Source organism: Pundamilia nyererei, unplaced genomic scaffold, assembly GCF_000239375.1.
Source record: "Pundamilia nyererei isolate P.nyererei 1_Seehausen unplaced genomic scaffold, PunNye1.0 scaffold00161, whole genome shotgun sequence".
Classification (NCBI taxonomy): Eukaryota; Metazoa; Chordata; class Actinopteri; order Cichliformes; family Cichlidae; genus Pundamilia; species Pundamilia nyererei.
The window spans coordinates 822,798-849,192 of record NW_005187562.1 but is presented as its reverse complement, the minus strand read 5'-3'; the positions used below and the strand labels follow the sequence as shown (position 1 = coordinate 849,192).

General features: G+C 40.4%; 1 protein-coding gene across 1 annotated transcript in view; it reads left to right on the top strand.

The window, feature by feature from the left end:
* nbas (NBAS subunit of NRZ tethering complex) overlaps positions 1-26,395 on the top strand; it is a 186,909-nt gene that overhangs the window by 38,679 nt on the left and 121,835 nt on the right. Inside the window, exons 21-31 of the mRNA XM_013913956.1 lie at positions 3,467-3,553; positions 4,682-4,835; positions 9,878-10,063; positions 13,176-13,349; positions 13,718-13,851; positions 17,110-17,172; positions 18,839-18,961; positions 19,046-19,148; positions 19,774-19,851; positions 19,990-20,144; positions 25,911-26,023. Of these exons, the coding sequence (XP_013769410.1) occupies positions 3,467-3,553; positions 4,682-4,835; positions 9,878-10,063; positions 13,176-13,349; positions 13,718-13,851; positions 17,110-17,172; positions 18,839-18,961; positions 19,046-19,148; positions 19,774-19,851; positions 19,990-20,144; positions 25,911-26,023 (1,370 nt within the window). The remainder of the gene's footprint in view (positions 1-3,466; positions 3,554-4,681; positions 4,836-9,877; positions 10,064-13,175; positions 13,350-13,717; positions 13,852-17,109; positions 17,173-18,838; positions 18,962-19,045; positions 19,149-19,773; positions 19,852-19,989; positions 20,145-25,910; positions 26,024-26,395) is intronic.

The window sequence follows — 26,395 nt, the reverse complement described above, 5'->3', positions numbered from 1 at the left end:
TTGCACCCTTTCTAATGTCAGAGAATCCACAGTCACACCTTTGTAGAATGCAAGAGTCGCACATCCCTCTACATTTTAAATTAAAATGACCTAAAACTGGAATCGCACCTCAGTCAGAGCGTGCACTCAAGAGTCTTTCTCACATTCTCACAGTGGGAATCTTTTTGCCGTCATTAAAAAGCACACACATACACAAGTTTATTCTGTCACTGCACACATGTACGCACAGCGCCGCAGCTAACGGGCTGGCAGAGACAGCAATGAAATAAGAGGAGAGAGACTTAATTGCTACTTCTAAATTTACATTCAAACAAAGCCGAACACCTTCAAATGATACAATACTTGCTTGAACAAATGCAATTGTCTGTTATTACAGTGTTATTCCCCCTGGTTTTCACTCTACACTGCCTGTTTTTTTTTGTTTTTTTTTGCTTTGGGCTTGGAGAAATGCTGAATAGGAGCGAGGAGTGATGGAGGGTTGTTTTGGAGGGAAGAAATCATTCCTCACCTCTTTATGGTTCACTAATAGCAGTGACTGGATTTACTGATGGACGCAGCCAGTCATTCACAGTGCCTTTTTCCTTAAATCGTAACTCGTTTTTCTATTTAATCCTCGATACTTCATTTTAGCTTCTGTGAAAATCTTACAACCCTGCATCCAAAAAAGTACGATGATAAAAGGTAAATGCACAAATGTGCAAATTATCCAAACCATATGTGTAATTGAGTATAAAGGCATAAGAATGAAAATCATTATTTTTTTTATATGTACAGTATATTTGAGTCATTCTGATTCCAGCAACTGTCCAAAAAGTTTCTACAGGATTAACAAACAAAAAAGGCTGGAAAATTGTCTAATCCTTAAAAAGGGAAATCACCTGGTGGAACATTTAGCAACTCATTAGCTCAGTTGTCAACAAGTTGGCAAGAAGAAGAGGCAAAATCGTTCAGAAATAAAGGTGGGAGTTGGGGTTCACCCCACTCTTTGGAAGATTACATGGTCAGATAGTTCAGCAGTTCAAAGAGATCATATTCTTTGGTCTAAAATTGAAAGGAATTTGAGGATTTCATCATCTATGCATGTCTTATCATTAAAGGATCGAGAGACACCAGAGAAATTTCTGAAAATGAAGACAAGGCTGAAAACCAATTTTGCCATCACCTTTGGGCCCTCGGGTGCCCCTACGTTAAAAAAAAAGGACCTGCTTTTTGTGGTAAAAAGAACTGCACAGACTCAGAAACACTTCCAGAAACCATTTGCTCGCTGCATCCAAAAAAAAGTTCAAACTCAGCCATGCAAAGACCATCCTGCAATATATTCTCAAGTGTTGACATTTAGCTCATCTAATATTAACAAAGGTGGGTTTTTGTTTTTGAAACTAATCCAAAACCTTCCAGCTTGGCCATGTGATGGTCTGCAACTGGGGGAAATCTGCACATCCCTGGGGGACACGGTTAATGCTAATCGATAAAGTTTTGGAGAAAACTTTCAGTGAAGGTCTTGCTTATTTCAGCAAGACGATACCAGTCAGCATCCAGCATATAATCCAGTTGTTGCAGAAGGAGTCTGCAGGCTGCCTGCAGCCCAAACCTGTCACAGAGTGAAATTTTGATATGGAAAAGAACCAAGGAAAATAAATTTTGAGCAGCCAAACACAGTGTTAAAGGAATGTGATGCAACGCTGTTGTAAACATGGTCCTGGCCCGCCCTTTTTGAAACTGGCATTACATTCAAAATGAGCATATCATTTGCAGAAACAGGATTTTACAGATATATTCTCTCTGCCACTGCTTTATAAAGAAACCATGTATTTGAGGGTGGCAAATTCATCACCTTAAAAAAAAAAAAAAAAAACCCCTACAGATATAGATATAATTTTTAATATAGTTTCCACATACGCACACTACAACACAGCTCCCTTTTATTAGCCGCGACTGAGTTTGTATGGAGGTCAGGTGCTTGTGGGTCTGCAGTGAGCATCCATCATGGCTCTGCCGCTGTGGGGCAGTTTCCTATTTTCCCCAGCTTGTGAGCACCAAATGCTGCTCCAACAGCGCTCGCTTCCACACTGCAGCAGACGGAGCCAGCTCAAGCCATCTGTTTGGTGCTTACTCCCTATATACTGAACTTGCTTCATTGGAAAGGGGGGGGGGAGGTAATACTCTCCTGTAATATTGATTAGGTCTGTGAAGGGACCTGTAGACTTGGAGAATACTGCATGTATTTTTTTTAAGGAGTCTTTGCCTGTAGCTTCAAAGGGTCATCTCTGTGGAAACCAAAAATAAACTCCAGCTCCAGGTTTGCTCTGCATCTCCTGTTTTCAATCCTGCTCCCCTGCCTCTCTGATGCGAAGTAGATCAGGGATGCAGGCACAGAATAATTCATTCCTCCTATCGATATCTGGCCGCTCACGCCGATATTTACTTTCCACTCTCTAACTACGCTGTCTTTAATGAGGAAAGAGCACCTGGGAGTTAGGGAATGTCAGTAAAAAAAAACCCCACAGTGAATGAGGCTGATTTTATGCGGGATTTCTCGATTTCTGTTATCCTAGTGTTGAAGTTCCAAGCTTAATCAATGAACTGGCGCTGGAGTGTTGGTGAAAAACCCTCCTGCTTTGGAGTGTTGACATAAATCAGAGCTGCTGCTTGCTTCTTATGTATTTTGTGATTGGAGAGAATTTATGACCGTGCTAAAAACTGCTGCAGCGTGTGTGCGCGCTCGGCCTTTAACTGCACCAAAGCTGTAGATGATTTGTAGCCCACGCTATCTCCTTGAGTTTTACAGCCACAGTACATATTTTTCTGTCCACAAACAAATAGATAACAAGAAGCCATGCATTAATCCTAGAAGAAAAAAGAAACAAACCCAAAGCAAAACTGCTTTTGTTCAGCCCGGCGTCTTAGCATTCGAGTCGTTACGTTGTCTGTGTCCAAGCGTTGGAGTCCTGTCAACGCTGACACGTGAAGCTACAGAGTCATTCTTCACTTTGGCTTTCTTTTTTTTGCGTGTCCCCTATTTATCTTCCTTAGACCTGTCACACTCAAGGAGACCAGGAAGAAGTAAAGCTTGGGACCAACGTGGCATTTAGAAAATAAAACTCCCCGCTATTTACAACTGAGGCACGATTCAGACTCTCTTCAGAAGTTCTTTGACTTGTTTATTGTTGTGATTTTGTTTTTTTGCCTCCTCCCATTTCTTTTTCTTATTATACTCTGCTCTTTCCATTTCCCATATGTTGCTTGCTCTCTAGTTTTGCCGTAGTTTATGGCTATGTTTACTTTGAGACAGTAAATGCCTTTGCTGATTTATAAGGTCCCATTATGCCTGGGTGGGTAGATGTTGCATGTTGCGGTGTATTGCTATTGGTGTGCTTTTTCCTAAAAACTGACCCCTCTCTCTTGCTGTCTTTCTCCTTCTGTCCTCTCGTATATCTTGCTTTTTTTCATTTTCTTTCATTTACAGTCTGGATGACAGAGGTGAGCTGGTGTTGATTCCGTGGGACGAGCAAAGACACAGAGAGATGGACTGGTGTGAGGCAGAGGAGTGCAGGTAAACAGGTTACATCACCCCTGAGGCGAATGTACTGATTTCTAGCTCTGTGCATAAAGTATTATTAAAGCCAACAGTTAAACAAATGTGACGTAACGCGTCATAATTAACTCAGCCCGTGTCCGGGATAACAAAGCCCCTCGCAGTGTAGAACTGTTAAAATTCATGCTCCAAACAGGCCAGATGCTTGTGCTGGCATCATTTTGTGAAACAACACATGACATCCTATTATCCAAATGTTAAACACAGCCATAACCAACTAATACCAAATCTTGTTGCACTGCCAATTTATGCCATTTGCCTGCTTCTGTAGAGAGGCCGGGCTTCATTTACAATTTTATTTTTTATTTTTTTTGTTGCTCGTCTGTTGGGAGTCATAACAGCAGTCGCGCACTGTGGTATATTTGGCCAGAAATTACAGGATGAATGTTTGATAATGTGATTGGAGCAACATTCCTGGCAACTAGGTTTAAGGCAGTGTTTTTTTTGGTGGCTATGTTATATCTCTGCTCTTCCAGCTCTGTTTCCCTCCTTATCTCTCTCCCCTCTCTTTGCTCAACTCCTTTACCATTGAGTCAGGTGATATTCTGTGTTTTTCTTATCAAAAATCCTACAATGTTAAGACTGTCTTTTAAATACTAATATTTGGGCATCCCTCCCTGTGCATCTGGTTTATAAATGTGTTACTTTCATTTAAAAAAAGGAAGAAAAAAGAAGCAAACAAACAAGTAATTTCCTAAAGCAGCAGGGCACTGTAGGTAGTAGATAAATTGTACATTTTTAGGGGAACATTTTCAGCAGAGGATCAGTTGCTTTTGTGATTATTCAGAGCAGCACGATCCTCTCTGTGCTATGTTTTTGGGTAACAAAATAGGTTTATGACACAGGAGTAAGGCTTTGACTTTTGGCTCCATAAAAAAATAATTGTATCAGTGCATTGTTTTAATCTGTTTGTAAGATTTTTTTCTTTCTTTTGATAAACACATAATTATGAATTATTGCCAAAATAAAAGTCCTTTTTCTCTCATTAACTGTTTCCGCTCTAGCTGATTAGCTAAAAATCATTAAAGGAATAAAGTGAAAATGCAAGGGAGCACAACTCTTCATCCATGTCTTTTGCTTTTTAAGAGCGGTGCTGGAGCAGAATTTGTTTGACGATGACAGTTTCCTGTATGACGAAGCCTCAGACCTGCTGAGATTCCGCACAGCCACGCCCTCCAAAGAGCTGCTTACTGATTGGTACATTAGCAGAGCCCAGGATATCGACTCTTGCTCCAGACAGGTACAAACATTCTGTGTATCCGCTTGTAGCTTACAGTCAGTCACTATATGTTTATTTTACTATGCAAAAGTGTTGAGCCACCCCTCGTTTCTTTCACATTTTTCTAGGAAATTTGGCAAAACCAGAGTTTCAACAATTCTAATGAGCCTGAAAGTCAATATTTGGTATTCTTACCAATTTTTCTTCAGCATAGCCTGCACTGCCTTCAGCAAGCTTTCTTTTAATTTCTTTTACTAAGTAGTCTTCAGGAATAATTCCCCAGGCTTCTTGAACATTCAGAAATCTTCTTTGGATGTTGGCTGCCTTTTGTTCTCTGTCGAAATGATGTTGAGGTCCGAGCTCTGAGGAGGCCAATCCGTGACTGTTAACGTTCCTTTTAATGTTTTTCTATCCACATATGCTTTACTGGATTGGGAGTGTATTTGTGTTCATTGTCATGCTGAAAAATGAATCCATTGTTAATGCTTTCTAGATGGTATTGTATGGTGGAACAAAAGGAAAATCTGATGGTAGTTAACTACATCATTTGACAAGATCTCCAACACCACTGGTTGAAATGCAGCGCCAAACATTGATAGAGCCTCCATCGTGTTTTAGAGATGGTCTTAGTCACTGACTTGGTCACTGACTGTACCTCACTCCTGACCTCTGTACATAGTGTTAATGATTTGAACCAAAAATTAAAAATTTGTATTTAACACTCCATTAGACCTCTTGCTGTCATACAATTCTTTCTTTCCACTAGTCAAAATATGCCTAATAATACAATTTTTGTATATATACAAAGTTGTCTGTTATGTGTAGACACAACATTCATTGCTTGAGCTAGGTGTCTTTTTTATGGTTGAACGATTCAAAGGTCAGTGTTCAGTGGCTTAACAGACAAAAACATTCTTCTGAAAATAGTCGAGTACAAGGACTGGATTGAAAATCAGTAAAAAAAAAAAAATGCCAAGAACTGTTGCTCCAGAGCACTTTAAAACATTACAAGAATTTCTTACTTTGACCTGGAAGCAAAATTTAATGAAAGATTGCATCTTACCCTTCCTGTGACAGCAGAACTTTTACCTGACCTTGCAGACTGTAATAGCAATAAATGTTTTCCCGCTGACCTCTCATGGCCTTACAAAGCCTTTATTTGTAATTTCAACTTCAACGCTCAAGCATTCAAGCTGTTTTAGAGACTAAAATGATCAGGTGACCTCGCAACTTTTCAATTAGTTTGTTCATCCCTTATTACCGATGCAAATCATTTCCAACTGGTCATAGTTCTTCTGTTAGGAGAAACCTTTTACGTAGACTGTTAACGTTCCTTCTGCTCGATTGGATCTTACAGCTGGGCAGCGGCAGAAAGGAATTAATAGACATCTGGCTATTGAAAAGACAATTGGTTTCGCACACTTCTTTTAGATGATGAGGGCAGAAAAATATGACAAGCTGGGATTCAGACTGCAGAGGGTATGTTGCCTGTCTCCATCAGTCAAGGTCACTTTGATCTGATCTGTGACAGTTATTATCATATTTGCCATATGGACTTCTAATGAAGAGAACCCGAGGCTTATGTCATCCGCGTTCTGATGCTGCAAGTGAAAAATAAGACTTGATAGGACTTGTTTAGTGGAGTAATGGGACGTAAACGCTAGAGCAGCCCGATCTCTCCACCCACACTATCCACGCTGCAGCTCCGTCCCCTCTTTACCTCCATCAGAGTGATGGATCAAGGTTGTCACAGCACTCTCTTTGTCTTTGTGAAAGGACTAACTAGGGTGCAGTCATATCTTTCCCCTTCATTTCTCCGTTTTATCCCTTCCACTTGCTGTAAAGAGGCTGGCGAAATAGAGATTTTGGGGTCCATTGCTCATTTTTGAAGACAACTGGGGAATCGCGCCTTTCATCATCCACTCAAGAGAGAAGGAAAGGGAGAGATTCGAGTGCATGTGTAAAAGGAGGCCTTTGTTAGTCTCAAGGAATCACACCAATTCCCTCTTTCATTCTCTCCCTTGTTCATTTTTAATTAGACCTCATCTTCATTTGTTCTATCACATCTTACTCCAGGAGTCTCTTTGGACTGTCCCGAACTCTCACGTCTCTGGTTATGTCACACATTTAGTTTTTTCTTCACACGAGCAGCAGTGACACAGAAATACATCAGAAAATCTCTGCTGCCATTTGCTGAGCGCCCCCCCCCCCCCCCACAACCACCCCTTCTCCCTGCCCTTTTTTACGTTTCGTCTCGTTTGTTCTCTCTTATTGGCACCCTCCTCTCATTCGTCATCTGGCCCTGTTTATGCTTGGGAGAGCGTTTTAATGGAGTAAAATGGGGCTTGATTAAAAGGAGCCACATCAGAGGAAGCTGGAGTGTTCTAAACCAGTCACAAAGTGGCAGGAGGCGAGACACTGATGGGAAGATTGACAAGATGACTCAGAGAGAGACACGAGCTAGGGCAAGCAGAGAATGGAAGTGCAGCCGAAAGAGGAGATAAATGCTGGGCCGATGCAACAGCCCTTGTTAGGTTAGTGTATTACAAACACAGAAAGAGGAGAGGGCAGCACAGATAGGTGTGGAGATAAAAAGGGAAAGCAATCTCATGGAAAGAGCTGTCTGTGGGGAAGAAAATCACCAGTTATAAGGGGGTAAAAGGGTAGGAATAAAGGATATTAAAACCAAGTGGTTGTTGTGCTGGCAACGAAATGACACAAAATGAGAGGGTGGCTTTGAAAACAAGACAGAGCGTGGGGAGGCTGGCATACAGAAAAGGCAAAGGGGCAGACTGGGAGTTCAAATGGAGGCTAGTGTGGTGACTGTTACTTGGAAGAGGTGGGAGGGAAGGGAACAGGATTAAAATTGAGCAGAGCTGATGAGAAAATGTAAAAATTCCGTTTGAAAGAAAGGAGTGTGATAGGACGAGGGTGAGAGACAAAGAAGCATCAAATTGAGTTGGAATATTACAGTGAAGAGTGAAATCTGCCGTTGTGGCGAGGGGGGGAGAGCACAAAGAAAGAGGGTCGTGTTACAGAAAGACGAGGGGAGGGGATGGAGATGAGGTCGTAATTAAAAAGTGTGAGATTTCAACATCTGAATTGTCTGTGGTTAGCTGGGGAATCTATCTCTGGAGAGCAGGGAGGAGCGGAAAGAACGAGGAGGATCTACACTCACAGTTAGATCAATAGACTTCCCCCTCTCATTGTATCTAATTGCTCAGACTCTGAGTCAAGGTGATTTGGGTTTTGGGTTGAATGTGTGTGTGTTTGTGGGGATACTTTTTGCAAATGAAGACATGCAGTTATTTATTCAACAATAAGTAATGTGTGTTGAGATAAGCTGAAGACAACAAGATTGCATTGATTGTGTATCTGTGTTTCTGTGTGTTTCTGTGTGCCTGTGGGCACTTGTGCCTTTGTGTAGGAAAGATGCAGCAAGGACGTGTGCGCTGTCTCTAAAAGGTGTAGAAAAGGCAATCATCACCGCAGGACCCAGCAGCATCTGCTATTGATTGGCTAACATCCACAGGTGGCCGAGCATCAATTGGCTGGGCGTATTGCCGGCATATAGCTGGTTGCATATTGATTGGTTGCTTTTCTGGATGGAATTGTATCGATTAGGAGCAGCAGGAAGCCCAAAACCTCAATGTTTTATTGCTGAAGGTCTAATGATTGGATATTAGTAATGACTGACAGCTATTATTTGCTTTTGGATTGGACGGGATATTGTTTTTTCCACGTCCCAATCCAGTTATCTCGGCAACAATTTTTATTGAACGAACATTACTGCAAACAGGCTTTTTATTTGCCTTCTGCCCAAGTGTCATGGTTAAGAGGTTGGGTTAGTGTGTGTGTGTGTGTGTGTGTGTGTGTGTGTGTGTGTGTATACACAGTTTGGCCCATAAGTATTCAAACAATAATGACTTTTCTAGTTTTGTTTCTGTACACCAACACTATGGATGTTAATTGAGCAAATCCATAAGTGATTGAAGATTTTTAGCTTTAATTCAAGGAGTTTAACACACCTTCATCAATAGAAGCACGGAGGCTTTAAAACAAGGCGAAAACCACTGGTTGCACAGAAGAAGAGGAAATTCGGGACAGAACATCTCAAAGAGCCTGCACAGTCCTGGAACACATTCTTTGGGAGTGTGAAACCAAGATTAGCTTGATTTCATTTCTATAGATGCCCCTAGAGTCTTCTCATCTAACTCACAACATGAAACTATTAAAGTGCTCCATAAATTACATAACATGCTCTCTGTTGACACATTTTATTGCCATTCAAGTTGCGGAGTCAGCAGTCTAAGCAGACACGGGGTACCAATGTGCTCTCCAGCCAGGTGAGAGATGTAATCTCAATAACGTGTATTGGGATCTCCTCCCAGTAGGACATAACTACTCCAAGTCAGAAGCCTGAACCACCTCCACTGGCTCCAGAGTAGTGACCCCTATAACTAACCTATTCAACCTGTTCCTGTGAGGGGGTGGTGTTGCCCCAAAGTATGCATGGCAAATTTTTCATCACTGTTGACAATTATGCTGTTGGTGGTTTATGAACGCGTTTCTTTTGTTAAACAATGGAAGTGCTGATATGCTCTTTATCATGTAAGCTGAGACAACAGATCTTGGTACAGCTGGCTGGAAATTCGTTCGTTCTTTCTCCCACGTTGCCAAAACGGCAGCCACTGAGTGTACAGTGCATTGTTTCACACTCGACCGTTTGACCTTTATCAGGTCTTTTATCACAACACCATCTGTGTACTTGTGATACACAGTGTGAACGAATGCATGCACTGAAGATATTATGGAAGTATGAAAGTACCCAATCTGAGGCACAGTAACAGTGTGTTTAATATCTCACTGACAGTGCTCCTTCCTTAAAACGTCCAAGTATAGGAGACGCTAAGAAGTTAGTGAAAGTGTGATGTTGACCACTGATCTTGTCTTTTTTTTTTTTTCTTTTTCAATGTACTTTTAAGTAGAATTCATGCTGTCAGCCTCCTCTAACCTGTTTTCAAGCGTGTTTTTCATTTGGTTTTCTTTGTTTCTTGTCTCAGGTGGACTGCGCCCTGTCGCTGGTGCGTCTTGGGAAGGAGCGGGAAATCCCCGGGCTGGAGCGATTATGCGATGACTTGGTCACCATGGAAACACTTGTGTATGAGACATCATGTGAACTGGGTCTGACTCTTAAAGATTTTCAGCAGCTCAGCGACATTGACAAACTCCGCCTGCTCATGAAAAACGTACGTGACTTAATTTTCCACCTGCTTAACTGCACACTGGGAAAGGTTGACCCCCACCACAGAAACGGTTATACTTTTAGCTGCACAAAATCATGTATGCACAGCAGGTCTGGTAACTGAAAAGCTCTGTACAAAAACTGGAAGATAAAATACCAATAAAAAGTTTGGACACATTCGGTACGTGTGTCCAAACTTTTTACTGTTTCTAATTGTCTTTGTTTTTATCTTCATTATAATGAATGCCATTCATTTCATAATTTCTTTCTTTTATCCTTTTCAAATGCAAATAATTTCTTTCTTTTTTTTTTTCTCAGTTGAAAAACATTGTTTTCCTCACGCGATGCTGTTAAATTGCGTTTCCCAGCCCGCTTGCTTTGTTTCACAGCCTGTCTGGGTGTTCATTGTCTGAACAAATAGAAAGCTTGCCTCCCATTTCTCTGCCATTACATTTCTTCATACAGTTCCACTTTATAGTTACTTTATTGTCCTTGATTGTTGCTTAAAGAAACATAATTTATGCTAATTGCAACTGGAATAGGCAACAAACAGAAAAATTTAAAAGACTAATTGAATGGCAGCCTCCAAGTAAATTAGTTCCTTTTCATTCCTGAAATCACTCATATTTGATGATACGAGCTTCCTTTCCAACAGCAACATGAGAGCTATGAAAGCTATTCTATATAGCAGGTACTACAGTTACAAGTCCCCTTGGAGTACATAATATGAGCTGTCCTCTAAATTGTAGCTAATAACTGCCAGCTTTAGCCTATGAGGCCCATTGCCAGTAGTATCTGCCACACAGGCAGGCAGCCAGCAAATGTTGTTGACTGCACTAACACATGCTGTTTGACTGGTACTCCCTCTGGACGCTCTGTGTGTGTATGTACATGTGTCTGTCTGTGTGTGTGGTTGTGTGTGTTTGAGTGTTTACCAAACTCGCCTAGATTAAATCTCCCTCTTTGCCTGCGTCTGATGTCTTTCTTTATCAGAGAGACAGTAGAGCAAAGCAAAAATGTTGTGCGTGGGTGTGCAAGTTTGCATTTAGCATTCAAGTATTTATTTATTTATTTATTTTGAATCTCATTTTTCCCGCTGATGCTCTCTTATCTGTATATCCTGAGTCAGAGCTGTCGCAAGGTGGGTGCAAGGCCTTGCACGAACTTGACATGCATCTGCTCAAATCACATTGCAGCCCACATACTGCAGCTATTATGGTTCAAGTTCAGGCTTAATTGCATGGCACAATTTCATGTAAATGCGGTTTGAAGTACTTTGCAATTTTCTAACAAACATTCAAAAACAGAGAAAAAAAAATATTCGACTAACTTTCCTTGATGTTCCACACACACGCACACACTCATGTCTTGCGTTCTTATCTGTAACACAGCACCATCGTGCAGACATCCCATCATTCCCAAATTCATTCTGCAGCTTGATAACTCTAATAAGAACAGAACTTTTAAGAACAGGACTAAATAGAGTCCTCCTTGTATTGGGATCACAACAGTGTCAGTATTATTGTCTTGGTTAAAAGTTTAAACTTTTGGACTACATTCACTTTTAACCCTTAATTTGCCAGAAGAAGCAAAGACTAGCTTTCTGGGGATATGAGGTGAATCGTGGTTGCAGAAAGCATTCACAAGATAATGCTGTCTGAACATGGACAGGAAAAAAATCAGCTGTGTCAAGATTTTACAATGTACACAAATGCTTCCTGAAAGATCCGGAATGATTTCTTTCATTTTACAGCCAAACGTAAAAACTAAAGTACATTAGCAATGTATAAATATTGGTAAACAAAGGGTTAAACTTTGTCTTCATTTTGATATCGATTACTACCCAGAAAGACACATTAAGACAAAGTAAAACCACCTTTAGTAGTAGTTTTGTCTCCTGGACCACTTTACGTAATGATGATACTCAAACTTATACACACACACACACATGCACACTCATAGTCGCAAGCTGACTTGCGACACACACATGCACACTCATAGTCGCAAGCTGAGAACAATACCAACCATGCTGTTGCGGCTTGTAACAAGGAGCACTGCAGCAGATGGTATGACCCCCACAGAGCCTTGATCTCAACATCTTGGATTCAGTCTGGATGCCATAAAGAGACGGAGGCATTCGAGATGGCATAAATCCACTGAAGAACTGTGGCAAGTTCTTCAAGGTGATTAGAACAGTTTACCTGCCAAATCCCTTCAAAAAATAAATAAATAAAATGAGTATGAGTACCTCTTAAAGGCAAAGGGTGGCTGCATCAAATGCTTATTTGATTTTTTTTCTTTTTACTGAAATCCATATAAAGTTAATTGATCAATAAAAACTGATAATGGCTTTTTATAAAGCATTTTTATAGCGTCATTACTTTTAGTGCCCTAATGCCAAATGCCAAAAAGCCTTCACTGGTACAGCATCACAAAATTGCTGCTCCCAAAGTTGGCTATTGGAGAGGATGCTGTAGGAAATTTATAGGTGATTGGTGCAAAATCTGTCTTTTTCACTGTGGAAATTAGCTCAGCTTGTGCTATGTAACTGCTTGGTGTTTGGATCAGAAACCTGGTGACATGTCAGCAGGCTCTCAAAAGCCAGAAAGGCTTAGCTCGGTGAAATATGTGTGTCTCTGTGTTGGTAGTTTAATCAGTGTGTGATTTAGAGAAAGCTCAGACCCCTTGTTATTTGTGATCAGTGCAGTATTTCCATTATTTCCATGTAGTTCACAATCATTTTTGTGCAACTGACTGATTGGCTTTCTAAATTTAGCCCCTAGGAGTATATGCTATATGACTGCAAACAGAAAGGTATATAACTCATTAATAGTCTTTTATATAAAAGAAAACAAATGAATTTAACAACCATTCCACCCAGAGGTTCTCCTTTATTGGAAGAGCTAAGTTCATTTTATTTACATAAACATGTAAATGTAAAGCGCAACAAATGAAGAGCATAAAATCAGTGACTAGAGTTTCTTAGGCTAAAATTCCTACCAGTAGAATACTACTCACTTTAAGTGAATTATCTATTCAACACACTAGGTCTCATTATTTTTAGTATCCTGCCTGAATTGCATCTTTAAGTATCTTGAATTTCTTTCTGTTATCAGTCCAGCACCGAGCACTACGTGAAAGACTCCTTCCAGTGGATGGTGCCATTCCTGCATCGCTGTGAGGGACAGAAAGAGGGTTCTGCTAAATCTCTGCTCAGAGAATACCTGGTCAGCCTGGCCCAGGAAGACCTCACCCTGCCCCTCATCATTTTCAAGCACTCCAAACCTGATGCAAGTATCCGTATACATACACACACACAATGCACTAGTGTAGTCGGCGTCACACTTGGGTAACCATAAATGGAGGGACAGGAAAATGAAAGCACATCCACGTAGACATTGCAGCTCTGGCTGTTTGTGTGATGTCAAGGCCGATGTTGTTGCCCCTGCGCTGTAAATGCTTTATTTATGACCCCATAAGGACGCAGCCAAGGACAGGTCTCTGGGCCATTAGAAGCCATGAACCACACACACACAAACACTCCAGAGGAAGAAAATGCTTAAATTGATGCAATGCTTCAGTGTGTAGGTACAAATAAATTACGGGGTCAATCACACATTGATATGCACATACTGACTCTTATTCTTCTCTCCTCCAGTGCCAGCAGAAGATTATCGGGGACCCAGACCAGCTGATGGAGGTCGCTTTGGAGTGCATCTACAGCTGTGAGAGAGACGACCAGCTCAGCCTGTGTTATGAAATCTTGGAGTGTCTGCCACAGAGGGGCTACGGGTCAGACGCACGCATCCACGCACACAAATCGCACACAAATCGCACACAAATCGCGCACACACACGATGCTGTGCACGATAACGCACAAGTCAGCAAGTCAATTGGGCATATTCTGGTAATGACAGAAGTAAGCTTTATACATTAGATAAGCCATGATATAAGGATATTAAAGCAGTCCGGCGCTGCCTCGCCCACAAGAATACATTGCTTCCAAGCAACCCACCTTTTTCCTTTCCTTTCACCTTTCCATCTCTCTTAGGACCTATCAATAAACCTAACTACTGCCTTAGCTGCTGCTCCTCTCCCCTTGTAACTTTCTTTCCCTCCTCCTCTTCTCTCTTTTACGCTTAGCTCTGACTCCAAGGAGCCATCAGTTAGCGTAGCTACAGTCTACACAGTATTTCCTACCTGATGGTATTGCTGTCTCTGCCTTTCTCTCCCCCACCTCTTCTGCAGCACATTTTATTTCATATAGCAAGAGAGGCTGTCCTTTAGGTTCCCCATGAGGCTGTGTGGGTATGTAGTGCATTTGAAGGAGACTGAGCGGATAGTGAAGGGCTGAGGATGGGGGGTGGGGGGGGGGGGTCATTAGAGTGTCGAGTAGCTGAAATTAATCCTAATGACTTATTCTTGGAAGAATTATCCATCCAGTGTGCACATTATTTGAGAAATTAAATGACCACTTTTGGCGAGCTTTGTTGTTTATTGTTCACTTGCTACAGTATGACAGCCATGATTTTCAGCAATTAGATCTTTTTCCTTTAGCAACTGGCTCACGTAGCTCCAGTTTGATATGCATTGCTGTGAGTGGCATGTATTTATTTCCCCTAAATAATGCCACAGTGGGGATAACTGTACTGAAACAAGTCACTGTTATGGGCAACAAGCAATGTTTGGTTGGGGACATGATTTCAGCCGCAGTGCAGCCTTCCACTAAACTGAGCAAGTGTAACGCAGACAGATAAGCGTGTCGGTTTTACATTTTAAAGTTGTGAATTAAAGATACATTTTTTTTTTAGCACATGTCATGGTGAGTTATCCATCATCAATCTGTCCATTTACAATTCACAAGAATTTTCACTGATGAGCTACTACATCATTGATGTTCTGGTTTCCACTTTTCCTTATCATAATATTCCATAATATTATTAATGTAGCTATTTGCTGGGTTACTTTATTTAAATCACAAAAATGTATTTTCCCTCCTTAAAAAAACATGAACATAAACCTTTTTTATGATCTTATTAGCATTTCTAAGCAATCAGCAACAAACAAATTGTTGGATCTGTTTTTACCTTAATGGCACACTAGCTAATCCTGAAAAGCTACTCAATAATGTATACATTGCTAGCACCCGTATTAATATTACTTCTTTTACTATCAGTGAAGTTTACATCGATAAATGTAGCTATTTTATTGATTATCCAAATATGAGCACTGCTATTACTTTACAGTGTATTTAGCTAGCTATTTGTTTTCAAAGATATACTTTAACCCATGATCCATTTAAATGTGAAAAAGCTTCTCGTTGACAAATTGTTAGCAGACTTATTATAGTTTTGTATCATCTAATGACGTTTTATTTATTTATTTATTTTCTTTGTTTTGTTTTTAGTTTAGTTTTTATTAGATTCAGTGTTAATTTTAGCCTTTTTAATTCTTCTTCTTATTGTTATTATATGTAGGGATATGAAAGAGGCAACATTTATAGAAATCAGTGCAGTTATTACAATAAAAACACAGAACCGTTTGAATGCTGTTGACTCACAGTCTTGTAAACATCCAGTCTCAATAAACATGCCCATCCATGCCTCATCAGGCATATTTTAATTGAATTGAATAGTTTTCCAAGTTTGCAAAATTGTTTTAGTTAGTTAATTTTTTTCCCCCCAAAAGAGTTTATTTCCTTTATTTCTTTTTAAAAGTACCAAGAAAGTACCAAGTAGTTGATCTTTACAAAAAGAGCACAATGACAAACTTTTTTTTTTTTCTCATGGCGCAAAGTAAAAAGAGGAGAATATTTAAATAGGATGCAGAAAACTGATTTCCTTATGTTTGCGACACGTGGTTTACTGCTAGTTGCATTGATTTTTAATGCTGCTTGATATTAAAATGAAGGAACTGACTACAGCTGTTTCTAGAAACAACCACAACTTTTATAGATCACCCCCAGTATATTTTACTGTATATTGTACAAGTTACCCTCTTTATGTCTCTCATTTAATATTTAATTGCTTTATAATATATAATAAATTGCAAGTTTTAATGAACACTCCATTAAAAAAAATCGCTTTATGGTTACACTTTTGCTTTCGGTGAGCATAATACCCATATATGCATTTCAGACTAAACATTTCCTTTCTGCTAGACAGGCCAGCTTTCTGCAGTGTTTGGTTTAGGAGTGCTGCAAGGTGCTATACTGTATATGCAATGCCTTCAATTTAGCATTTCTCTCAGGAGTGATGTGTCTGACTTACTAAGCTGAAAATTGCTACCCCGGCCAAGAATATTACAGATTTCTGCAAGCTAGGAGAGAAACCATGACTTAGTAGTTTCAACCCAATTTTCTGATATTTCTTGTGAGACAGCTTAATTAGGTCTAAATCTGCTCAGAAGAATGTAACGTGCGTTCACCCTTAGAGAGTGGGAAATCCAAAAATGGACAAGGGATTAGACAGTGATTGAGGAGAGGGAAAAAATAGAATGAGGGAGAAATGGGTATTAAAAAGAGGAAGAGCTGGAGCTGGAGGTGGAGATGCACAGACAGTCAGAGATGGGGGTGAAAAAGCAGAGAAATGGAAAGGTCAGATTTTTTATTTTTAAATGAACAAATAAATAAATAGATACATTTAAAAAAAACAAAAAAAAAACAACCCTCACTCGCTCACTGACACACATTCACAGTCACTGATGCTCATAAACAGAAGGTTGTTTCATCAGGGTCAGTACTCTAGTGGGGCGCAGGCCAGCCTGACCCAAAATCCTTTGCCTCAAGGCAAAGCATCATGGGGTTTTATTTTTAGTGGAAAATCAGTACAGCCTCACTGGTTGACCACATACGCACACATTTACGGTACAGTGTAGAAACTGTACTGCCATAAATACGCACACAGGCATGCGCTTGGGGATTAGGCGTACACTTTATGATGCAAATCTTTTTCCTACTTTGCGTTCTACTTTATTTATTCCAATTTAATTTTAGAAACACAGACTTACAGAGAAGTAACAACTCTTTTTGTGTGTTTTATTGTTCTACAGGCCACAGACAGACATCACTCCATCACTCCATGATCAGGTGGACAAACTTGAGAAGCACCTGAGGTAAAGTAATACAGTCTGTCAGCTTTCACTTCCTCCTCTCTCTTGTTGTCTTCTGTCAGCACAAACAGTTGGATTTACAAATCAGAGCTGGTTCCAGACTTTGAGGTATGAGGATTTGCTGCTTTTTCTTTTCCTGTAATAGACTCGATTTAACATTGTGTGTTTTGATCTTACTTTAAAAAAAAAAACAACAAAAACTTAAGTATTCACACTCCAATATTTCTTGTCTGTATTTATTGGCAGGGCACATAAATTGTTGGGAGGAACAGCTCTTTAGTTTTTGTGATTATTGCTGCAATGCTTTGGAAACGTTCAATGTGTAGAAATGCTTATTGCTTCCCTCCCTTTATATGTGCCTGATTGGATGGGGGTGGTGGGTGGGTACACATACAACTTACGCACATGCTCAGTATCAAGAGTCCGGTGTGTGTCCCATGGCACAAGCTCAGGCAATTTCTCTGTTACAGGTTTAAATCGGCCATGTGCCTCTCTCTCTCTTTCTCATCCACCCTGCTCCTCAGGGTGAACTTGCAAACACAAAGCACTGATGAGGAGGAAGGATGAAGGTGGGGATTGGGGGAGGGAAGGAGGGCAGGAGCCTGAAGGAAATGGGAATGTGGATGATGATGAAGAGGAGGAGGAGGAAGCAGCAACAGGAAGCAGCGTTAAGGCTTAGTGTGTCCTTTCACATACAAGTTTACTCACATATTTGCACACAGACATAGGCAGCTATGCACAAACACACGCCGGGGTGGGAGGTGGGGGTAGTGTGTTCGTGTACGTTTGTGTTGAAGCGCAGTGACTCACACGCTCGTATCCAGATGAATCAGGCAGTAAATGCAAAGTGTCTTCTTACCGAGCGCCTCCAGAATGAAAGCCGTTTTCAGCTGCTGCCACTTGCTGGTGCATTAATATGTGCATAGGAACATGCAGACCCCCCCTCCTCCGACACACACACACACACACACACACACATGGACACTTCACACTTGAGCAAACATGCACACACAAACACAGTTGTAAATATCAGGGCTTGTTGTATGTCTTACACTCACACATATAGCTACACACACACACACAGAGGCACCTGTTTACTATGGTAATGAGTTGCAGCAGAGAGTGAACATCTGTAGCAGCACGACCCTGTTGAGGCTGGTGGTGCCATGCTAATCCCTCACCGACACACATGCACACACGCTTTCACTGTTTCTCTGTCCCTTGGTCATATAAGCCTGCATGCATTCACGTGCTCCTAGGTGCTGTCACTTTGACGTGTAGTTTATCACGCTGCTCTTCAGTCTTGCTCTACGTTTGCTCCATCTGCACCGCGACTCGCAAATGACTTTCTGCTGCCAAAATAATAAACAGCTTAGAGTTTAAGTGTCTTCTGTCTCTCTCCCTTGGATCGCTCACAGGTATCATTTTGCCATGTTTTTGTCTTGCTTGGCGTTTCCAACTGTGACGCTTACTGATGCCAGTCATCCTGTCTTTGTGTTTTTTGTTTTTCCTGAATTAATGTTTTGAAAAATGTAACTTTTGTTTTTTCGTTGTGGTTTCATTGTGTGATTTTCCTAATCTTAGTTTGTGTGATCATATTAGTGGTTTCCCCCTTAATGACAACAGTGATTACATGTTATATTTGTCCATCTATTCCAATGCCTAACAGTGTGGTTGAGGTTCTGGAGAAACATGGTCTACAGAAGCCCATCTCGTATGTGAAAAACAGCCAGAACAATGACGAGGAAGCCCACCAGCTAATGGTCAAACTGTGTCGTCACACCGGCCGCAAGTATGAGCTTTGAAACGTACACATGTATGAATAGACACATAGAAATAAATGCCACAAACATGCTGAACGTTTGTGTGTGTCCAGAAACCCTCCAGTGAGTGAGAATATGTGGAGAGTTCTACTACAGGACCTGCTGGATATGCAGCAGAACGTTTACACTTGCCTAAAACCAGAGACGTGCCATCAGGTAAAACACTTCAGTAATATTGGGAAGATTTGTGTTGGCAAGGTGCATCCAGTATTCACTCTGATTTTAATTGGGATTCTAATTTTAGCTAGAGACAGGTGGATCTCACTGAGGAACCAAAGACACTTTTTATATTTATTTATTTCACACCAGTTGAGTTCATAATTTTCAAAACTGACATCAGGCTGTACTGTGGAAAACTTGAAATTAGCAAGTGTGATCACGATCTCATAACAAAAAGTTTTATTGTGGGTTTTGTAAACTTTTTGGCAAAGAATATTCACTTCAGCTGGCTAATGGGACGAACGCTTGTTTAGAGCAGTTCCTCATTAGCGTTATCTTGTTGTCCATTATTTATATACAGTTTTATGCAAAACACGCATTATCCATAGATTGTTAGGACTTGTACTAACATTAAACGTGTAATTAAATGTGTTAATGTGCCTGCATTTTCATTTTGTGCCTTCGGTGACACTGTGGTCTATAATTCACACATTAAGCTGCATGTTACCGCTCTCAGGGAGAGTTCAGATAAAATACTAGAGTGCTACAATGTTACAACTTTTGTTCGGTTAAACGCTGCCTCTCCCTGCATAATATCTCTCCTCCTCCCTGACCGCTGCAGGTTTTTGTCGAGTCCCTGCTGTGCTCCAGCCGAGTGGAGAACATACGCCTGGCAGGACAGCTCATGCACTGCTCCAAGGTACATTAAATAAGACGCTCCTTCGCAGAATTACACTCCAGCTTCACCCTGGGTTGTCCGAATATTAAACTGCTTATTAATTAAATTAATTAATTTCGCTGTCGCACTAATCCCCACATTTCGTATTAATGTTTCCAGGTCAGTCAGGATGTTCCTGTCAGCTTGTCTTTTCGGGGTAAAGGTTATGCTCTGAAGGTGGCCTATGACAACAGCGTGGAATTAGTGCTGGCTGCTGCCAGGGAGTACTTCAACTCATCCAAATTGCTAACAGACCCCTGCATGGGGCTGGCCAGGTGAGCAGGAAAAGAGAGAGTATTTCCTTTCCCCAGTTCTTTATCTTTAAGGTATTAAGGTAAATTTATTTCAAAACTTGTACAGTAACTACCAAAAAGAAGAAGTGTTTATTTGCTTGTGATGTGTGAGACACAATGTTTGCTTCTGTGGAGGTAGGTGAATGTTATTGCACTTCTATGGCACTTATGACCAGGAACAAAATAATGGTGTCTCATTATAATTTTTCACCTACTACATGAACTGTATACACAGTGCCATGAGTTTTTGTCCCCTAATGATTTCTTAGGTTTTAGCTTATTTGTCACTCTTGCACGCTTTGGATCCTCAAACAAGTAAAATTAGACAAATATAACTCGAGTAAATAGAAGATGCATTTAAATGATGATTTCATGTGTAGGGAAAAAAGATAATACGAAAACAACCAGTTATTATTTTTATGGGGAAATTAGCATTTTCTCAATTAATAAATAATTAAAATTATCCTTTAAAAAAACCAGTTTTTATTTAAACAGGCTATATTTCTCCAATATTAAAACTGATTGATGATCTCAAACGTTTAAGTGCAAAAACCTAATAAATTAGGAAGGGCCCAATACTTTTTACAGCAGTGTATGTAAGTGCATGTGTGTGTGTTGCTGGCCTCTGATCTCAGAGGGGGGCCGGTGGGTGTCTAACCTTGCCGTCTGTTCCTAGTGGGGAATTGGGACAGTAATTGGGTCGTCATTCATTTATAGGAACTAATACAAAGACCCCCCTCCACACGTTTGGACATCACCATCAATTGTAACACTTCCACTGTGTGTGCATGTAAATCTGTGCACGTGTGCGTTATTTGGGTGAGGGTGTTGGATAAAACATGGTGTGTTAAATGTCTGTGGTGCTTTGAAATTAATAGTCCACACATACTGGCTGCCCACCAACTAATGGTCAGACTGTGTCCTTTAGATTAAAATAACTGTTCCACAGACACACATTTTACCCTGTGTGCTAAATAAGACACGCACTAGGACAGTTAAACTACACCTGACTTTGCCCTAAATAAGTGTGGTCAGTAGCAACGGGCAGAAGGACAAAGAGACTCGACTTAAAATAACATGGGGATCCCCTGAAACCGATAAAAATCTTTGCATCATAATTTTCTGGGAATAAACACACAGAAAGATAAAGAAAGAAAAGAACAAACATGAGAAAACAGATTAGTACATGAATGAATTTACATATATATAAAATAAATATTTGTAATTATGCAAAATATAAAAAAGGGTATCCTTTGCAGTGATAAAACAACAAAGAAATTTAGCTGCTAGCATTGGCAGAGCAACGAGCAGTTTAGAAGGGCACAGTCACCATGGTAACTTGAGCCGATCAGGGTGCAGACGGCTAAGTGATGCAGTTTTTTGGACAACTTTTACGAATGAGACCCTGAGTCTATAGACTGAATTAGTTTTTTGTTTTTAAAATCGTCTTTATTTCAGTTTTATTTATATATATTTTATTTATATAGCACTAAACCACAGCGATAGCCACCTCAGAGTGCTTTATATTTGTAAGGTAAAGACTCAAGAATAATTGAGAGAAAACCCCAACAATCAGACAGCCCCTTATAAGCAAGCACTTGGCGAAAGTGGGGAGGAAAAACTCACTTTTAACACAAAGAGATGGGGAAAGTCAGGGTTAAGGGAGGGAGACAGGACAAAGTAGTGTGGAAGAATAATATTAACTATTGATTAAACAGAGAATGGTGTCTGAACACACAGGGACTGTAAAAAGGTGAATGAATTGGATATTACGTAATTGCAGGAAAGCCGTCCTACATATTTGTTTAATATGTACATTGAAAGGCATATCCATCCAGAGTAAATATCTGGTTAGACACCATGTTAGGGCTGAGTACAATATTTCCACTAAGTGACCATCATAGTGACCCGAATGCTTTTTAGCATTAATATTTGCTGTTGAGGCTGCGTAATCTAAATTCAAAGTAAGTGAAACATTACTTAACACTAACCTGCCACATTTAAAACTGGTTTGATCTAAATTTGATCAGTATGGTCGGTCAGCTTCGCTTGAGGTAAACACTTTTTGATCTTCTTCAAAAGAAATGTGAGCCTTCATGAGCAGGACTCACTGTGGTCATCTGAGGGTATCCCTGCTCCTTTTTTTGCAGGGCTTATGAAAGTTATTCAGCTGTTATTAGCTGGCTTAATTTGGAAAAAAAAAATCATCCTTTACTCAGAGTGCTTTTAATGCCTTTGAACACTGTTTACTTTTTATTACTATCATTTTCTGTTTCCCTACAAGGACTTTGATGACATTTCTAATATGTGCCTCACAGCAAGAAGATTAGGGCTTGAATCCAGCAGCCGGCTGGAGCTTTTTATCTGTGAGGGACGCGTTCTCCGGTGTCATTGAGGGTTCTCTCCAGATACTCCCATGGTCCAAAGACATGTGCATTAGGTTAATTGGTGATTCCAGATTGTCCATAGGTGTGAATGTGAGTGTAAAGGGCTCTGTGACAGACCGGCATCTTGTCCTGCTAAGCAGCAGAAAATGCATGGACAGACTAAAAAGAAAAACAAGTGTTAGTGTTGGGTGTTAAAGGTAAAGAAATCCTTTATTTTGGAAAGGATTTCTTGCTTCTTTTGCTTTTTTTAGCCCGTATATTACCAGCTTCAACGGTCTGAGCAGTTACCATACTGCTTTTGTCTTTTAAAAGTGAAAGCTTTTTCCTTATCATCCACTAATTATATTAGTTTAGCATTTTTGAAAGATTCTCTTTAATATTTCCATTTCCTATGTATTTTTGCTTCCCATCTCTTGTTTAATAAATGTGTTTATTTTTCTATGTAGTTCTTTTTCCCAATCTGCTTATAAACTGCTTCCTGTAACACATTAAGTGTTACTTCTTCGTTGTCATTGTTCCAGAGGTAACTTCTAATAGCTTGTTGAATTTTTTCCCTAAATCTTATATCCTCTAATTAGGATTTCTTTAATCTCCATAAATCATTACATCTCCTTGTTTTCATATTACTGGAGCATGATCCTTAAGTCGTACTACTTAAATAAGCTTAATTTAATGGAGTTATGTTGCAATTTTTGTGAAAACATGCAGCTCAAAATGCTTCATATTGCAAGAATAAAACAACACAAAGAAGAAGGTGTATTTGTATGATCCCACAACTGTTATCATGACTGTGCCAAGAAGGACTGGCTGTGAAAAGAAATAAATGAGGAATGGCAGTTGAAACCTGTCACGTTATAGTCTGCATACATCAAAGTTTGATGATGTATCAAAGTTTATTAAATGGGAAGTCCCCAGTCTGCAGACACTTTTGTGTTTTGTCGTTGTATGTTCCTTACTTTTTACCGCTCAGCCATAAAAGGCTGATGAGGTATTGTTGTCATCCTGCCGGGCGGGCGGACAGCGTGGACACCCGAGTTTTTAAATTGGATAACTCGAGACCAATGCGACGTAGGACTTTGAAATTCTACTCCATCTACTAAAAATCTCAAAACATTTTGAGTCCCGGTAACCTTGACATCAAGGTCAGATGAAGATGTAAAGTTTTCTGAAAAATCTTGTGAATGTGATAAATGAAGAATGTAGTCACCTGGGTTTTTTTTTTTTTTAAATTGATGGCATACGTTTAGCTACTAAAAAACTGAAACAAGTTTGAATCTCAGTGATCTTGAACTCAGGGTCGAGGTTAGAGGTCAACTTTTCTGAAAATCAATTAGAATTTTCAAATGTATACCATGGGTGCATCTAGGCTAGTGGATCTAATGTATCTAGGTAAAACTGTACTGGTGGCTGCCAGTGTTTTCTCCTGTAGCTCAGGAGCAGGTCATCTACTAATTGGGAGATTGGTGGCTGCTGGAGTCTGAATGCCATATATGTTAGATAGAAATCACCTATGCAGAAAAAAGGCGTAGCAAAAATGCTTGTGTGAGTAGATGTGAATGTATGAATGGTATGGATGTATAAAGCACTTTTAATGGTTGCTACTCATGCTGAGTAGAAAAGCGCTGTATAGGAGCCAGTCCATTCACCATTTACCTTCTCTTTCCCCTCAACCCTTAAGCGGGGATTGCTGCCTCTCCATGAGCCTGGCTCTGCTGGTTCTGCTGGAAGCCTCTTCCTGTTAAAAGGAAGTTCTGCCTTCACCAAGTGCTGCTGATAGGAAATTGCCTGATTGTCTCTTTAAGATTGTGGGGTCTTTACCCTACAATTCGTAGGGTCTTGATAGGACTTGATGCTTAAGTTGTTAAAACATCTTAGTGAGGAAAAAGAAAGGAGGGAGATAAGGCAGATGTGGGCCCAGCAGGGATGATTTTGATCCTTTTTGTTGCTGGTTGTTTCTGTCGTACGTGTGAAAGCTCCTCTCACAAGTCCTCGTGTGAGTAGGAAAGAACCTGAGTGTATATGACACAGAAATGTTGGACGATAAATGGGAAAAAAAAACCAGGATGTCAGTACACTTCTGTTTGATGTTGTGGTGCAAATGAAGGGCAAGGTGTGTGCTGCTGTGCTCCATTGATAACTTCTTTGCAAACTCGTGTGTCTGTTTAGCACAGAGTAGTTAATCTGGAAATCACAGTGTACATGCTGCAAAGCACATCATGACTCTTGAAAGCGAAATAGATAATTTTTTTTTTTCCCCACTGATGTCTTTTCTAAGGCTGTGTCAATACACAAACACACTCACACACGCTCGCCTGGAGATACTTCACAGCACGAGTACATAATCAGTATGCCCTCTTTCTGTCTCTCATTCGCCCATCCACAGCCCTTTCCTCTGCTCTCATCCATGCCAGGACAAACCTCTTGTTCCTGGCAAGAACAGCAGCCATGCTCAAAGAGTGGGGAGCTGCGTGTGGAGTGCTTTCCAGAGTGTGTGTGTGTGCGCGCGTGTGTGTACTCTACTCAACAGTTTTGAGTCACTGTGTTTTTAAGAAGTAGAGGTTGCGTTTCTCATTACACTTACAAGGATTATGAGACATTTCTGTCAGTTGTCTTTGTTTACCCACCACGAGAGTAAAACACTCTTGAGCGAACACACAAGGACAAGTTCCCTCGTCTCCGCTCAACTGGTGCTGACGTCAGAACTCTTAAGCTGCTATTTTATCTGGGATTTGTGCTATTTGCAAATTAATCATTTTGCTTTTTTCTTCCTCTTTCACTCGCTGGTATATTTTACTTTGCTGTGTATACACTTGCAGGCACACACAATTTGCGCATTCAGTGTTATATATGCGGCATGATGTGCTACATAATCCTATTAAGGGTAATGAGTGCCGCTCGCGTTTCAAGAGAAAACTGTTCTATTGTAGATCTGTCAAATTAGTCTAGACTTTGTATTTAAATCCATTTGAAAAGTGTCGCCATGTTTCTCATCATGATGTTGAAACTTCACAGACTTCAGGCTAGATAATCGCTTTTTTTCTACAGCTCTGAAATGTGTACCAATTTAAGTAAAGCCCCTTTAGTTCTTCCCACTCATTTTGTCAAGCGGTAAGTTATGTTTTGCAACAGTTTTCCGCAATGCTGTTAGATTAAATGGACCGAAGGTAACTACATCACTTTTTAGGTGCATCAGCTTGCACAGATTTAAGCAATTTTCCCTTTCTGTGCTTAGAAAAGTTAAGTTTCTGTACTCCTAAAATTCAGACTTCCTCTTTGTGTCACAAGGTCATATGATTGGGTAGCAATGGAACAGATTATTAGTCATTCCCTGCTGTTTTTAACTGCTTATTATCTTCATCAGGGGGTGTCTCCAGCTGATCACAGACTGTCCTCCATCCATCCAAGAGGAACTGGACCTCATCAACGCCCTCAGCCAGCTGGAAGACTTCAACGTCAGCATTCTGCCCCTGCAAGGTAGCATGAAGCGTTTGTCTGTCTGGGAAGCTGGGAGATTTCAAATGTGTGCTTTTGTGTGTATCTGAATGTGTTGTCGGTGCGTTTGAAATGGTTAGACATTCAAATGTTCTCATAGACGATTAAAGCACACCGTTCCCCACCTCCATCGCCTCGGCTCACTGTCCAGCCTGTCTCCCTCCCTGCTGTCACGTTCTCCGTTCCTCCATATGTTGCTGTTTCTTGTCACTGTATCAAAATATATTGTTATTTATGGATCGACTGTTGAGCAAACAACATCTGGCCAATGGCCTAATTAGGAATGAAGTGTTTAGTTTGGACGTGTGTGCTCTGTCTTACACACACACACACACACACACACACACACACACA